The 17,611-nt window shown below is 38.1% G+C and overlaps 1 protein-coding gene across 1 annotated transcript in view; it reads left to right on the top strand.

The window, feature by feature from the left end:
* Positions 1-17,611, top strand: part of LOC140246695 (MAM and LDL-receptor class A domain-containing protein 2-like) — a 94,388-nt gene that overhangs the window by 70,356 nt on the left and 6,421 nt on the right. Inside the window, exons 54-72 of the mRNA XM_072326033.1 lie at positions 138-311; positions 905-1,087; positions 2,159-2,296; positions 3,585-3,710; positions 4,197-4,282; positions 5,274-5,433; positions 5,987-6,276; positions 7,324-7,434; positions 7,690-7,888; positions 8,467-8,736; positions 9,636-9,763; positions 10,304-10,508; positions 10,858-11,114; positions 11,723-11,887; positions 12,990-13,236; positions 13,933-14,046; positions 14,797-15,032; positions 15,668-15,917; positions 16,828-17,084. Of these exons, the coding sequence (XP_072182134.1) occupies positions 138-311; positions 905-1,087; positions 2,159-2,296; positions 3,585-3,710; positions 4,197-4,282; positions 5,274-5,433; positions 5,987-6,276; positions 7,324-7,434; positions 7,690-7,888; positions 8,467-8,736; positions 9,636-9,763; positions 10,304-10,508; positions 10,858-11,114; positions 11,723-11,887; positions 12,990-13,236; positions 13,933-14,046; positions 14,797-15,032; positions 15,668-15,917; positions 16,828-17,084 (3,596 nt within the window). The remainder of the gene's footprint in view (positions 1-137; positions 312-904; positions 1,088-2,158; positions 2,297-3,584; positions 3,711-4,196; positions 4,283-5,273; positions 5,434-5,986; positions 6,277-7,323; positions 7,435-7,689; positions 7,889-8,466; positions 8,737-9,635; positions 9,764-10,303; positions 10,509-10,857; positions 11,115-11,722; positions 11,888-12,989; positions 13,237-13,932; positions 14,047-14,796; positions 15,033-15,667; positions 15,918-16,827; positions 17,085-17,611) is intronic.

Below are 17,611 nucleotides of genomic sequence, written 5' to 3'. Positions count from 1 at the left end.
AGTGATGTGGGCTTTCTAAACTCGGAATCTGTCTAGTATTTTGTTTGTTTGTTTGTTTGTTTCTTGTATACTTTGTGCAAAACCAACCAGTCAGTTCTGATTATGTAGCTTTCCTCCTTATTGCCATGGTTACCCAGGTTACTACGCCGTGATAGACTCCAGCAGTCAGCTAGAGAACCAGAAGGCCCGTATCTATAGCGACGCCATCCCTCCTCCAGCCGTGTCCTCCTGTCTTCAGTTCTGGTACTTCATGTATGGTTTCCATGTCAACACTCTCAACGTGGGAGTGGGCAACAGTGATGGAAATCTTAGTAAGCTGTCTATCCAGTAATACTACCATTTCAATGTAAAGGGTATCTTTTCTGAGGATATGTTTGTGCATTTGAAGTGCAGAAATGCTAGCATTGCTAAACTTTGCTTTGGATAACAAAAAGCTTATCTTTGTATGTAGAAAATCTTTCTGTCACAAACTTTTATTAATAATACAACCAATTACTCTGTAACAACATCTATTTACATCAAAAACAAAAATGAAAACACACATTTATTTCAAGCTGCATTACATTTCATAAGCATAGGACCTGGGCTTGTGGTGTTTGTTTATCTTATATTTGTCATTAGTCCTATGTCTTCATGTATGCAGTTAAGTTGATTTTTCATGTTTGAGCTGTTTCAATCTTGTAAACTCTATTTGTGGATATTAGATATGCAGTTTGTTTGAAGAAAACAAGATCTAAAGCAGTCTTTTGCAGAGAATAATTTATCTTCAATCAACCAAATTCTTTTTTTTTTTTCTTTTTTTTGTTGTTGAGTAGAGAGTATGATGGGGCTGTACAATTTCAATATGGGCCGTTGCATAAAATGTACACTCAACTAATGACAAGCCTTTTATTGTGTGTTTCAGATGGAGGACCACTATGGACCCGGTCTGGTGAGCAGGGTTACAAGTGGGTCCAGGGACAGGTCCCATTTGCTACCAATTCCGTCTACTCCCGGGTCTACTTTGAGGGTGTGGCTGGAAATGGTTACCAAGGAGACATTGCAATCGACGATGTGATTGTTTTGGATGGAAATTGCCCTGAGAAATGTGAGTGTTGTATTATATTGTACGTCTTCTCTTCAAGTTATTGCATAAGTTCAGTGTACTGCCGTAGTTTGACCATTATACCATATGTGCAATTGTATGCAGCACATTCCTTCCTTAAGAAGCATATAAGAGTTTAAACATTGTGTGTTCGTAATTATTTAGTGGGCCCTGTGCAATGTCTATTGGGATTACAGCATTTTTTAGGTAGTGGGTTAATACAAGCTCTTATTGTGAAACATACACTGTGTGTAAAATTCATTCTGTATACACTTGATTTTCAAATCTTTGTAACTATTGTTTGATCTGTAGAATATACACATGTACATACGTGTACACTGTCATGTAATGAATTTAATTTACACCGGTGTATGAAAACTTACATGTAATATTTAAAGTGAAATAAATGAAATACAATGTATGGTTGAGCTGATTATGTCCAGGTACAAAATGTGACTGGTTTTGATGTTCAGATACCCCATGTAGTTCACACCTCATCCAGTCCCTGTGGGATTCTAAAGTCTCAATAGACTCTGTATACATTGTAGGATCCACCTGGTTTCCAGTGGGCATACATGTAGATTAACTTCAGGATGTAATAGTGCACACCATAGTTAACCCGTTGAGGACGAGTCCCGAGTATATTCGGGCAGGTGTCTATGGGAAATGCGTATTGTATCAAAATCAGTCCGTCCTCAACGGGTTAAACATACATAGGCTCAGTATAACACTATTTTGATGTTAACACTCTGTGCACTATTCACTGTAGAAAATGTTTCTCAGAAATATATCAGTCCATTGAGAAACGTTTTTTCTTATTCAAGAACATGTCCATTCCACTAGAGCAGTACGTCATACAGAATTTGCATATACATACATTTTGTATAATAAAAAAATACTAAATAATCTAAACTTAGAGCAAATTTGAAATACTGTTCTGTACTGCCATACTTGCACAGTGGAACTCACATTTCTTGTCCAACATATAAATCTGTATTTGGAATCAAATTGCAGTCTCTGTGATGTTTCCATAACTGTCCTTTTTCTTTTTTGACATACCGCCAATGTTGATAGTGTACTGTGACTTCGAGGAGCAAGACATCTGTAACTATGTCAACGACAACACTGATGCCTTAGACTGGTCCCAAGAAAGGGGCGTGGCCTCCATAGCCAACTTCCCACCGGTGGACCACTCACAGGGCACTGATAATGGTATTTTACCTGTTAGCTCCTAAGTTCTTCCTTGTTGGTAGAGAATTTAGCTGATTGCTTATAGGGGAAATCCAGTCCAAATATAAGTTAGTCTGATAAGAAAGAGTAAAAATATTACAGTTCAACGGTATAAATTTGATCGAAAACGGATGAAAAATAAGGAAGTTATGACATTTTGAATTTTTGCTATGTTTGGGGGAAACGGTTCTTGAACAGTAAATATGAATTATGCAAATGGCAAAGCTTCAAATTGTCATAACTTCCATATTTTTCATCTGATTTCAGTCAAATTTTTACCATTGAACTCGTAAAATTTTACTCTTTTTTATCAGACTGACTTATATTTGGACTGGATTTCCTCTTTAATAATTTGAAACCTAGTCCCATATTTGGGACAATTTCTTTATGTATTCCATGAAGGAGTATAGACTACCTGATAGCTAGTGAAAACAAGGGCACTCTTTCATCTTGTGTGTATAGTCTTTCTTGTTTTAATAATGATAATAATAATAATAATGATAATGATAATGATAATAATGATAATAATAATAATAGTAATAATAATAATAATAATAATAATAATAATAATAATAATAATAATAATAATAGTAATAGTAATAGTAATAGTAATAGTAATAATAATAAAAATAATAGTAATAATAATAATCATAGTAATAGTAATAATAATAATAATAATAATAATAATAATAATAATAATGATAATAATGATAATAATAATAATAGTAATAATAAAAATAATAATAATAATAATAATAATAATAGTAATAGTAATAGTAATAATAATAAAAATAATAGTAATAATAATAATTATAGTAATAGTAATAATAATAATAATAATAATAATAATAATAATAATAATAATAATGATAATAATAATAATAGTAATAATAATACAGGGTACGTATAATGCGCCAATTCCACATGTTAAATTATAAACATGCTCAAGGCGCAGTAGAAAAAGTGAGTTATGAAGTACAAAAATCATTACACAGACATGCACATGAAAATGAATGACACAATAATGATGATGGGAAAAAAATCATAATATACAATTCTACTGGAAAACAGTTACAAGCAAATGAGTTTTCCCTTCTGATGATGTTCTGCTTTTCTTGGTTATGTGCTTACATGTACATGAGGATCTGTCCACCTGAAATAATGTCGCAAAATTCTTGTTCTTTGTACTTTTCATGTTACATTCCATGCTGATATGATTGTCACATCCTGTTATCCTAGTTAACAATCAGCGCTATTCTGATGCATGCAGGATATTATATGAGCATTAACACCGGTCAGCGTCCAACGTCCGGAGAGAGTGGACGACTGTTTTCTCCTCCGTACCCCGCCCCAGGGTCAGGCTTCAGATGTGCTGAGTTCTGGTATTCAATGAGTGGTAAGTTTACACATTTCTCAATTATCAGTTCATTTAAAATCACACAATATTTAAATAGAAACTTTTTAGAAACATATGGATTTGCCTATGATGGAGACTTGCTATGTGCTCACATGAAAGGATCTACACTGGCCATAAACTAGGAGTCTGGAAGGATAATGTCTCTCTTTCCTAATGGGGAGGCTCATTTTTCTTTTCTTTTTATCAGACAGATGCAGTACTACGTATGTTGTAAGGCATAGATTTTTTCTTCATTATCGTGATCTTTCAGTTTGTTATGTTAATCATTGTTGATCACACATGTTAAGGTGTGAGTGTCTTTCACAAAAATAAATACAATTCCATGGGCTATGATTGTGTTACATACTGGATGATTACAATGTAGATTCAGAGTGAAATGATTATCTTATCAGATTCAGGGATAGTTGGGGTACATTTGTTTGATTGTTTTTCACATTTCTCTTACTCCAATCTGTTTACTTGAAGATTACTTTGGAGTTTTCAGCGTGAAGGCCCAGTTCTATGATAATTATGGTCAACTCTTGCCCACTTCCATGATGACAAGCTACACAGTAAGTATCAACAGTTTCCATGGTGGTTTGGTTTTTCTACGTTTCTCTAAGTCATTTAGTAAGATGTGAGGATTAATATTGTCAAAGTATTTGATATAAACCATAACACTACAGAGTTTAATATACCATTATTGGAAACTTCAATCAGAAGTACTATGTATACTTTACAAAAGCAAGAGAATTTGCTGCATAGATACAGACTGGCATTGAAGTAACCAAACAATTTGTTTTTATAATTGTCTATAACATAGTTCATGTAATAGAAGACACCAGTATTAATACTTGCATGTGAAACTCATTGACATTAATTTACAGTTCATGTTCTCTTTAACTTACAAATCAAATTTTCTGTACATTTGATACAGCTTTAAAGCATGTCACCCTGAAAGCCAAATGAGAAGACTGCAAATTACAAGCTTTGTTTGTCAAAAGTTTCCTTCATTTCCAACAATTTTGATGTCAATTTGGTGTAATCAGAAAAGCCAGAGTATTTATTGTCAGTTCACAATTACAACACCCAGGTAAAAAATCCCATAGAATCAATAGAACACCCACATTGAAAATCAACATTGTACTGATTTTTTGTCCGTTTGTGTATGTAAATGTTTTGTGCTATTGGAAATGAAATAAAATGAAATGAAACTGAATAGAAAGGAAGATGAAGTGTGTTCAGCTTGTAATGGAAGAGGATGATGGTCTCGGAATATTTATGTGCTGTTTTCTAAATCTTTATTTGTTGACAATTAGATTGCAGACATCAATACCCAACAATACCAACAGAAACCAACAGATTACGAATGGAAACCAATAGAAGCCATTAGAAACCAACAGAAATGTCATGTAGGTTTTCTATTGGTTCTATAGGATTTTCAACCTGGGCTGTGTGTATGTCAATTGGTTCAGAAGGCACTTCAGTGTACAATTGTACATGCCAGTTGACAAACAGAGCACAGTAAGGGTTAATGTTTCTTGTGTGTTTGTTTGTGTCAAGGATCCTACGTTGGGTTTCTGGAGAAGAGGAACCCTGGAGGTGTCCTCCGCCTACCAGAACGTCTTCTCCTTCAACATCCTCCTCCAGGGAGAAATCCTGGATGCCTACATCGCCATCGATGATGTCCACATCAAAGATGGACAGTGTAGTGGACAACCAGGTCAGGACGCTGATTCTTATTGCATACGTTTCAAGATTGCTTCTGGACTAGAGCCAAGAGGGCTTTTTAGTTCCATAAACTTTGTAAAGAGTAAAGGCTGTTCTGTGCCTAGATGAGTGATAGAGAAGTGCTTAACAGGGGTGCCAATTTTTGGGGCAAAAACCTGAAATCATCAAAGTTTAGGCTCATTTGTGTACAAATTGGCTTCATGAAGATATACACTGTTTTAAGCCCTGTCTTTCATTCTAAGTGGCATCCCAGATGGAAGTTCCAAGCCACTCTACTTTTAATGTATTGTATAAGAATTCATTTTGATATACATGTACAGTTGGCTTGCTTAGAATTTACTAAGTGCAGCAAAGCAGCTGTAAAGATCAATACACATGAGTCAATTAACGTAGATAACAAATACACTTTGTACATGCATTCACATTTGTACACTGATGTACATACCACAGATCATCAGTTGTAAGGATCACTTTACTTTCCTTGATATAGATAATCAGTACATAGTAATAGAATTTGTGCCCCTGCATTACATAAATTTCCCCAGGGACATGCAACTTTGAGGTGGACATGTGTGATTGGTCCAACACTGAGCTGGGCGATGAGATTGATTGGCTACGACACAGTGGTACCACTGGCAACGTCAATACGGGCCCCGCCCTTGACCACACCACTGGCACGCCCTCGGGCTGGTATGTCTACATTGACTCCGCCCGAGGGGGTACGGGGAGCCGTGCCCGCCTTGAGTCATCGAGTATCGATGCCACCAACGGGGCGGCTTGTTTCACCCTCTGGTACCACATGGTGTCAAGTGGGAGTAGCCCTGGAACCATTAACGTGAGTTATATGCCACTTTTCCCTAAAATACAAGACTAGAGTTTAGTCCCTGATTCATGTGGTAATCAAAGTGTGTTGTCATGTTTGTGTTTATGCTAGGAATTAAGATATGAATTCTGTGACGTAGGCAATATGAAATGTAAGTTTATTATTGAAGTTTATTGTGAGTACCAATACAAGCCATCCTCTATGGTTAGTGCATCTTTGCCCTTTATGAGTACAGTGTTATTCATCTGACAAGCTGCAATCGACAAGAATTGTGAAAAAAGACTTATCAACTTGCTTATGCTCTGCATAAAATTACTCTGGATCTTCTCCTCTTCTCTGCTGATATTTTGTGCAGATGAAAAATGAATTCATTGTAGGAAATAGAGGACAGAGCTACATTAAATCCGACTGTGCTTTGAAAGCCCCTTGGGCAGGTAATGATTATTCTTGCCTGCTTGCCAGAACAGTCCTTGTTTGAGTGGGTTAAATTAATTAAATCCAATGCATGTGTATCCGTTGATATTCCAAAATATGCAAATGAGTGATACAACGTTGTACAATCTTTCAGAATAAGAATAAAAATTCACAAACTGATATATCAGGAATAAAGATGTACAATTTATTTTTGCAATTGAACAGTGCCTTTGTGTGTATCACAGTGGTTTTAAATTCACAAATCTATCAATTAATTGTGGTCAATATATATACCTCTGTTAGTTCGTACTCATCCTCATGAAATACATGTGTGCCACCATTTCAAATAAAATATACTGCAAAAAATGATTTATTCGCGGCATGAATTTTTCACGAGTTGGCGCCGAAGGCCTTTTTTTTGTGGCATGAAATTTTAGCGAACTGCCACTGGCATTCAATGCATGTAGTGTAGACAAGAACTTTCGCGTGTATTCTAAGTTTGCGAATTCTTGCCGCTCGCGAAATTCGCAAAATTAGAATGCACATGAACATTCATCGTTTTACAGTACATGAATTTGAAATCCATAAATATTGCTTCATTGTATGGGTTAGAAAGTGATGAATGAATACCTCTTTACATTCCAGGTTGCCTGGGAGACAGCATACCGCTCAGAAGTCCTCTGGTCCTACTCGGCCTCAGGACCTGACCAGTGGAGCTACGCTGAGTTCAACTTTCAGACTTCGGACCAATTTAGGGTAGGAAGTATAGAAGTGCAGACATACACAATGTGTAATTGAACTTGTAGATGTTTGCTATATGTCATGATGTTTTTCAAATTTATTTCTTGCAAATGTACATGTGACAATTTACCTGCCAGCTTACTGGCAAGTGACCAGATTTTGTAACAGTTCCGTGGCAAATATGATTTGATGTCTACTTTGTAAAGGATGCTGCACTAGGAGAGAGAGAAAAAAAAATATGAGCATCCTCCTAAATACACTTTACGGCAGATACTGATAGAGGGCGTCCTAGCAGAGACTGGCACTTGCGACATTGCTGTCGATGATCTCATCCTCTTCAATGGGGCCTGCAGTGGGCTGACGATGGAGCCGCCGTTTGTCTGCAGCGATGGCCAGCAGACGATATCGGGTGGCTTGGTGTGTGACTGGGTAGCAGACTGTGATGACGCATCAGATGAGATGAATTGTGGTAGGTGCCATCATGGCCGGATGTCAAACTTTCTTTTCCAAGATCTTTACGAGATCTTTGATCCGTGTTCAGCACGACATTAATGGTGGGTCGCAGGGTAAAGAGAGCAAATTGTAAAATATTTGTGCCAGTGTGTCAATATGCAGGATTGCTGAAGAAGTACTTACATGTAAAGGTATTTTCTACCATTTGCAAACAAAACTATAATCCAGCTTTAGGGATTCAAAATATTTCTAAAATGGAAGTTACTGATAGAAACAATTAGTGTAAAAATGTTAACCAATGAGTGTAATCAATGTTAAGTATTGTTCAATAAGCAAAATCTGAGCAGTAGTTATATCAAAATTGTTTCTAGACTATACCATCTACAGTTACGGTTTATTGAGAAAAATAGTAAGATCTGTTTATATTTTTGGCTTCATTGCAAAATTTTTATATGGTAGGATGTTTAGTGATACAATTGACCTACACTTATGCATCAAATGTGATAACTCAAACATTTTTAAAATCCCTGCCCCCAATGATAAACAGTACCTTTAACTACCTGTTATCATAAATGTTTCAATACAACACAACAGGAGTCTGTGACTTTGACAGTGATACCTGCAGCTATACCAGTAACCCCACGGGGTTGTTCCCATGGATACGGCAAGGTGGACAAGCAACCACACCCCCTCCCGGGCTTCCGGTTCCCGGTTCCGACAGCGACCTCAGCAATGGCTACTACATGATAGTGGACTACACAGCTGGGGCCCAGCCGAGCGACTACGCCCGGCTTGAGGGACCGTCGATCCAGGAGGCTGGCTCCTACTGTGCCATAATCTTCTACTATGTCTTGAGTGGCTACAGTGAGTACTAGAGTCTTTTGCTCATTTGTCTCTTCTCTCATTTATACATGTAATTTTTTTTTATCAGCAAGTTCACATTTGGATAGTACAAATTATATATTAAAAACCAATAAAGGAAAACTAACCCATTGAGGAGGGACTGATTTTGCTACAACACCCATTTCCCATAGACACCTGCTCGAGTATAGTCGGGACTCGTCCTCAACAGGTTAAAGTTAAAAAATTGTTGGGTAGGCTTGTACGTGACAGAGGTAAATATTATACAAGAGACTTATGTAGGAGATTATTTGTGTGAGAGGAAACACACAGAATGAAGGATATGAAGGATTTAGAATACAGTGTACTGTTGAGGGATCTACCAGACCGGAGAGGCAGTCAAAGAAATTATAACTTTCCCAAAACAGCATTTTCAACTTTGAAATCAGAATAACAAATTTTGCTTGTTCCTTTGACAACAAATGTGATGACAAATGTCGTCATGTGGTGGATTACCGATACGAAGGGGTTGCAGAAGAATTCATACCTTCCTCTCAACTTTTCCCATGGAACGATGTTTTGCAGAACCACCTCTTAGCAGAACTTAGACTTATATCGTACTCTCGTACCCTAAAGCATATATCTGTACCTGCTAGATAGATTTACTCAGTTTTCATCATTACGTAGAAAACCTGAAAAATTGCATCAGTTGTTACATCACTCGATACCCATTTATGTGTTTCATGTAATTGCTTGTCTTTGGAGGTTTTTGATAATCAAATGTATTGTCTGCAGGCAAATACATTGTATAACAAGTGCTCCATTATTGTTACGACATGCTGATCCCATCCATTATGACTTTTTGATACCCATATGGTATAGGACTTAAACAGCAATGGCATTATTTTGTATGATTCACTCAGGTGACCTGATGGTGTCCTTCAAGGCCTGGTCAGGAGAGGAGACGGTCATCTATAGACTGACCGGTCCTAAGGGTTCTTACTGGCAGCAGGCTTTGGTCTACACTGGACGTATCACCCACAGCCACACGGTAAGGTGGCGCCCTAGGCTTTAGATCAATGGGAACTGTTGCCTTCTCACAACAAGCTGTTTTCCCAAGAAAACTTTGTCTCGCTTTGGGGAGAAATAATTGCTTACTTTATCAGTACTAATTTTCTTTTGTATGCCTCATTTATAATGTTATTGTGGGCAGAGTGTGGTAATTCTGCATTCGGGAATGATCCAAGTGAAGCAGGATATCCAGGAATTGTTCGTTTCCATTTTATGAACATACTCAATACTATCGAGTGTTATCCCAGTAGTTCTTTAAATTAGATGGAATGGTTTATGTTGAAGATGACTCTTGCACAAGACCCCTCCTCATGTGAACATATGAATGCTCCTAAATCAGGCGGAATAAAGATCTGTGCAGTCTTCACCACATTTCAAAATCCACATAAAATTGTAAAAGGAGCCAGACTGGAACAATTCATAATTGTATTTTGATTGTAAACCCACTCTCTATGTAGGTATTATCATTAGTACTACTGTACTTTATGCGTGATGTTTTTGCTTCCCTTTCTACCAAAAGTTCAACTTCCTGAGTTTACCCGACCTCAACAATCCCGGGATCAATGCCGTGGATGATGTCAACTTCTACAGCTGTGGTCTTCCTAACCCACAGACTTCATGTGACATCGGAGAGTTCCGCTGCTCAAACCGCGCCTGCGTCAGCATCGAGTACGTCTGCGACTTTGCTGACGACTGCGGGGACTTTTCGGATGAGATGCAGTGCAGTGAGTGGATGGATGTTTGGGGGTTGCCATGACAACTGATGATTTATATTCCATTATTGGTTTGCCTCATCTGCTTTCTTAATGTCTGACTCCAGCCCACTTAAATGAAATTGTTTGACTCATAATTTGCATGAAGAAACATAAGCTGTAAGATGTATTTTCAAGGTGTAGAAAAGGAAAACGTATGGTTGTATGACCGCATATATCTGCCTTGTTTTTTTGAGCAGAGTTATCATCACTGTGCCTCAACTGCATTTTCCCTATTTGTGGAACAGCTCCAAGATATATATGACATCATGCAAAGCAAGTTTCATTTATCAATTCTTGCCCTCATTGATTGAATGACCAGGTACTTCAGACTACACCGCCCGCTGTGACTTTGAAACGGACCTGTGCACCTACTCTGCCCTTCCTGGTGACTTTGACTGGCTGAGAACGTCATCCGCCCTCGTGGGGGACCACGCCTATGCACCCACTCGGGACCACACCCGCAACAACAGGGGTGGATTCTTCCTATTGGCTGACTCCAAGGGTCAGAGGTCGGGGGACGTTGCCAGGGTTGTGTCGCCAATCTTTGAAGCCACTGGCCTTATCACTATTTGCACAGTGAGTTTGAACTTTCTCATCATTTATATGTAACACTATAAAATACCATTGTTATATCTACTTGTACAAGGATGTGCAGATGTAAGCAACATATCATTTAGGAAAGTACATGTAATGATAAAGGTAACGTCAGGAAATGTCCAAAATAAGCATACGTTTTGAAGATGTTGTTTGCTTGTGTAGGAAGAAATGACAATGTCTTCGAATTTCTTCTTCAGAAGAGCAGTAACAAACTAATTCTAAAATGAAACAATTAAAAGTGCATTCATAAGCCAGTAACTCAGCAATATGGCATGCTTGAATTTTTCAACTATGGGAGAAATTTACACAAGCGCCTTTCGATTCTCACAATACTTTTGCATTCCTCACTTTGAAACAACTAAGTCTATGTTTGATGAGAGGATACATGTTTGTTCCCTAGACTCCAGGCGCCTCGTTGCTCCGTAGAATTGATGTTACCACACATTATGAGTGGTGAGGCCAAATATCAAAATTCATGCTCAGACCCAGTCTATTCTCTTGGTAGGTACAACATGTATTTCTCACATGATAACTATGCGCATGTGCATTTTCTACTGTGTTGTTTTCATGTGTCTTATCTATTCTAGATGCGATTCTTCTTTGTCTCTTACGGACCTCAAGTTGGGACCTTTAATGTCTACACCAGGACAACAGAGGGCGGTCCACTAGATTTGATTAGGTCTATCAACAATTATGTCACCAACAGCTACATTTACATATCAGAGTCGCCAATTGTTACTTCTGACTTTCAGGTATTGCAACTGCACCTTTAATTGCTTTTCAAGTTGTTATGAAAGTGTATCTTTGCTTGTACACGTAATGTTGATCATAGGTTTAAACTTTAATCTCTGTTCACAGTTGAAAACTTTGCTTGTGAAATTTTCTGGAAATGAGAGATATGTCATCGAGATGAATATGTGGGAGGTTGCTCATGTATAATACATTGCAAGCAATCCCAATATTTATGCTTGTGGTCATTATGCTAGTAAAAACCATGTTGACATTCCAGGGGAGTGTATAATAAAGCTGTTCGTAAGGTTACAAACAACTTACGAGCGACTGGTGATCAGTTCCAATGTGCTACACTTATCAGAATTTCCATAATTCAGCACAAGAACCAATCACCAGTCGCTCGTAAGTCATTTGTAACTTTACGAACAGCTTTATGAAACACCCCCCAGCTCCATTGTGTTGGGGGGGGGGGGATGTAACATCGTGCATTGACTAGAGTTACACATGTAGCTGTGAAGGAATTGTAATTGTGATTACCTAGATGCAGGGAGTCTGGGACAAAATTTGCCATGTTCAAACCTGGTATCCTTTTCTGTATTTTTCCCAAGATGGTGTAACCCTTCTATTAAGCATAGATGTTGGTCGTCCACACTACTAGATCCTACTTAAAGGCATAATTTACCATTTGCAGATGAAACAAAAACCCAGCATTAGTGCTTTAAAATAGTTCTAATATGTGTGAGTTAGGGAGAGAAAAAAATCACTGTAAAAATTTGAATCCGAGTAATCGATGTTAAGCATTTTGAATACACAAAATGTGCACAATAGTAATGTTATAAGAAAAATGATTCCAGATTAAACCGTATACAGCTATGGTGTATTGAGAAAAATACTGATGTCTCCTTATATTTTAGGCTTTATTGCAAAAATTTTATGTAGTAGGATGTTTTGTGATACAACAGATCTACACATATGTATCAAAAGTGATACCTTGAACATTTTCTAAATCACTGCTCACAAAGGTAAACATGACCTTTAACTCTATTCATTGTGAAAACCAACAAGAGTTGTTTTTTTATTATCCATTTGCATTTAACAGTTGTGAAACTTGTGTTCCCACAGATTGTCCTAGAGGCAGTAGCGGATGGTGAGAGTGGAACTATCGCTATTGATGACATCAGCTTCTTCAACTGTCCCCTGTCCTCCCTGACCTCCCTACCCCCCGGCTCCACCCCACCCCTACCGACCACCAGACCCCTCTGCCCCTACCCAGGGGACTTCAGCTGCGGGGAGGGCACCTGCATTGCTGCTGCTCGGGTGTGCGATTTCATCGAGCAGTGTCCCAACGGCGCTGATGAGGCACTATGTGGTAAGAGATCATGGCTAAATCTAAGATGGATTAAACTTCATACAAACTTGATGCCCACTATGCAACCAAAGAAAATAAAGTGAGCAGATCTGTTCTTCTATATACTGTAAATAGATCACTTTTGTAGTGCATAGTTTCCCAAACTCCTTCCAGATTTCATGTTGTACACCATTATTCTCACTAATTAGATGTACAAACAAAGGCATACAAACACTTGCACCGTTAAGAATGTAGTTTAAACAAGTCTGAAAAATTAGTTGTAATTTTTTTTTCTATGTGTAATGAATTGTATTCCTATTTCTTTTTAATCCGTATGTTATCTATTTTGAGGTACTATTTGCTCAGTTGTAGAGGTGCTTTACAATGTACTTCAACTATACCAGTGCCTGTGTATAAGAAAATTAGCATGTTTATTTTTGTGGCTGTTTTATAAAACCTTGTGCTATTGTCATGTTGTACATAAATGTACAGCATATTATAGCCTCTTTCCAGACCCTCGGATGATGATATGGTTTCTACACTGTAGCTGCGCTTGAAAAGAATGCAAGAATATCAAATTAACTCCAGAGATTATGGTGTACACTGTATACATGCAGTGTGTGTGTGTTCTTGTTTGTGTAAGGGTGTGGTAGATAATGTTGAATAGATCAGATTCGTTACCCTAATCTTCCATCTCTTTGCAATGTCCTACTGAAGGAGCCTGTGAATTTGATGATGGTTTCTGTGGTGGGAACAATTTTGGCTGGCAGAGGACTCTGGCAGGGTCGAATGCTGATTCACTCCCCACGGATCGCTATGGCAACCCCTCTGGTGAGATGAAATTTTTTAAAGATAAATTTAATCTGTACCCATCTCCTTATAACCTTCATTTTCCTCCAATTTTCACAAAGTTTTAGCACAAACTAGCCGTATTTATTGCATATTTCATAGTGTTTTGTTTTCATGAAGTTTAGAAGTCCACTCATATTTGCAGGACGAAGAACTTGTGATTTTTTTTTTCTGCATTAGACAGGCATTGTATACTGCCTGAGATATAGCCACTTTTTTCTCTTTAAATGGATGATTCCCATTTCTGTTTCTAGGGTTCTTAATTGTGAATTCAGCCATTTGATACCTTCTCTTTTAATTTCCGATTTGCATCATACAATGTTTAGGAAATTTATGGTGTATGCAGTGTGCTTGTGTGTCCAGAGCTTGATATATGGATATGACTTTTCTCCACTGTTTTAAGTCTTGTCATTTTTTTTTTTTCATTTCACTGCAAATATTGACAGGGAAATATTCCTAGGTTTACTGGTTTCTGTAGTTCTGGCATATCGCAGTGCATCTAAGTGATTTCACAGGCTATTCTCAGCTGTGCATTTTGTGAGCTGTGTCATGTCCTTATACCTCTTCATAATGATACTGGTCCAAAAAGATCTTGTGTGATAAGTAAGTCAGTGTCCATGTGGTTTGAAAACATTGCTTGGTTTAAAAGAAAAAATAATGTTTGATAAATTTAAATATGAAAAGCATTGTTTCAACAGGGCTGACACGTTCATGTTTCTCTCTCAGATCCAGGTTACTACCTGCAGAACATATTTGGCTATAACTCTTACACCACGCCGGAGGTAGGACCATCTGGGTCCAGGTGCCAGATCCAGTTCTACTACTTCATGAGTAACTCCACAGATCTGCTGGAGCTACGGGCCTACCTGGTGGATGGGGAACAACTCTTCCTGGCTCGGGGGACAGAGTCTCCGGGAGTCTGGCAGCTTGGTGCTGCCTACGTTGGTGCCCACGATGGGAGATTTGAGGTAAGGGGTCATACTCGTTCCTTTCGTTGCCAGGCTTAGTGTTGTTATTAGTGAGAGAATGAAATATATGGTAGCCATTGAATGGATTCCTTTCGATGCCAGGCTTAGTGTTGTTATCTGCGCTTAGAAACATTGTATTAAGCGCATTACAAATGTAATGTATTATTATTATTTTTCCTATAATTTTGTGATTATAGTTACGATTATTATTACTATCAGCATCAATTTCATTTTTTTTTTTTTTTATTCAAGTTATTATTGTTATTAATCTGTCCTTATCATCATTGCTGTTTTTATTATTGAGTATGACAGACAAAACAGATATCGTGCGAGACATTTTTAAAGCTGCTCAACCATGGTCTGAACTTGAGAGGTCTACCATGCAATTTTTTTGTGTGACAACCTTTTGCCGGGAGAATATACATGTAATGTTGGAGATTCTGATCAACCCATTGAAGACAGACAAGAGTATAATCAGGCAGGTGTCTATGAGAGATGCCTGTTATAACAAAATCAACTCATCCTCAATGGGTTGATAAGGAGTGAGCTACAGGATTTGATATGGACCACTATGCAATGTGCCTTTCTGTTGACAAACTTTCAAATCATTGTCCATTCATATGTCTATTATCCAGGTGAGTTTTGATCATGTGTACCTCAATGCCCTGGAGCCGTTCAGCTACACCATTGCCCTGGATGGCATCAGCTTCTTGGACTGCGATGCCAACTTGACCCTCGCGGCCGACCTGAACTGCACCTTTGAGCAGGACACCTGTGGCTACATCCAGCCTTCATTCCCTGAGGATGACTTTGACTGGACTAGGATCCAGGGATCAACGGCGTCGGCACAGACTGGACCTCGCTATGACCACACCACGGGATCAGGTATGTGGGCTGGTCTTGTGACTAGAACAAGCAGCATCATTAGTTCTCTTCATTTGGACATTCATTCACTGCATCTTCTCTCCTGAATATCCACCAATTTTCAAGAAGTCTGTTGCTATAAAGATAGACTTGAACTTGTTGCAAACTTTGTCTGCACTATGCATTGCAGTGAATAAAGAAAGTTCTCCTGAATATGTAAATGAGTATGAATATCCATTTGGCATCATTGTATACATGCACCTTTACGTATACAGTTGAACCACTCTTATCCGGCCTCCCTTTATCCGGATCTCTCTATTATACGGACGCAATCTCGCCATGATTTTTTTTAATAATTACGGGAGGAAAGGGGGATTCCCAACTCAATCTAACAATGGCGACCTACAGTCGACTTTGCCTCGTATGGCTTATTTTCAAGATCTACTTGATACATTTCTTAATAATTATTTAGGTAAATCATTCCAAGAATTTATAAAAGAAAATGATTTCATTCTTGCAAACACGAACCTCTATTTTGGGGTCTGTTACTGAGTGTAACAATGAAAAGGTTGCAGTATACACATTACTACATGTGGTACTACAATGGGCTACATCAGTACATGTGTATGTATATGTACATGTATAAAGCATTGAGTCTCCCGTATCCGGCCAAATCCCTTATCCGGATGAGCCCCGGTCCCGACTTGTCCGGATACGAGAGGTTCAACTGTATTTGCTTATTTGAAATACTCAAACATTAAAGAACAATGAATTAATTTGAACATGATCTCAAGATGAAGGATGAGATTTATCAAGTCTCAGTCTGTGTTTTTTTTTTCAGCAGCTATGAAAAAGGACAAAACACACAGACACACAATATTGAGCACACGTGCATCGTGTTGTAAAATTATCTTCCATTACTCCTGCACAGGATACTACGTGTACATGGAGACTTCAGGAGTAACGGCAGGCCAAAAAGCCCGGCTGGAATCCCATCCCCAACCACCCCCGCCAGAGAGTGGAGTGTGCCTGACCTTCTATTACCACATGTATGGTCCACATGTGGACCGGTTCAATGTCATCCTGCAGCAGGGGAGTATGGAGACACTGGTGTGGACGCGCACACAGTCACAGGGAAATGAGTGGCTGCTGGGACAGAGGACAATCACCTCACTCTCAAGTTGGTCTGTAAGTAGTCTTTATCAAGTCTTCCCTAGATATTGTCCCTTAATCTGGACTTCAGTAGTCCTATCAAAGAAAGGCCATAATATCTTACTTTTTAGCTTGTGATTGCAACAATCTCAGCTTTTTTTCAATTTCAGTTGTTTCTCCACTTGAACAAATGAAGTCATGGCAAAAGTCACTGATTAAATCACTGATTTTCACATCAAGATATAAACAAGAATACTCAAAAGAAATAGACTGATATAATTACTTGTATCGTATACATATGCATATGTATATATATATATATATATATATATATATATGCATCTCTAATCTGCTGCTGTGCAGTGTAGTATGTTTGATAATGACTTTAGACAAGTGTAAAATGTTCTAAAATTATGGGATTCTCCAAAAAAAATGTGAAACAGGGGAAAGAAAAGATAATAAAGATAGGATTGGTTATGACACTATGCCAAGGATTAGAAGTGTAAATTCTGTGATGCGTCCAAATTTACAAGCCAATGACACCATACATTTGTGATTGACTT

Source organism: Diadema setosum, chromosome 3, assembly GCF_964275005.1.
Source record: "Diadema setosum chromosome 3, eeDiaSeto1, whole genome shotgun sequence".
Taxonomy (NCBI): Eukaryota; Metazoa; Echinodermata; class Echinoidea; order Diadematoida; family Diadematidae; genus Diadema; species Diadema setosum.
Note: the sequence above shows the minus strand (reverse complement) of the source record. Positions and strands in the feature narration are given on the sequence as shown.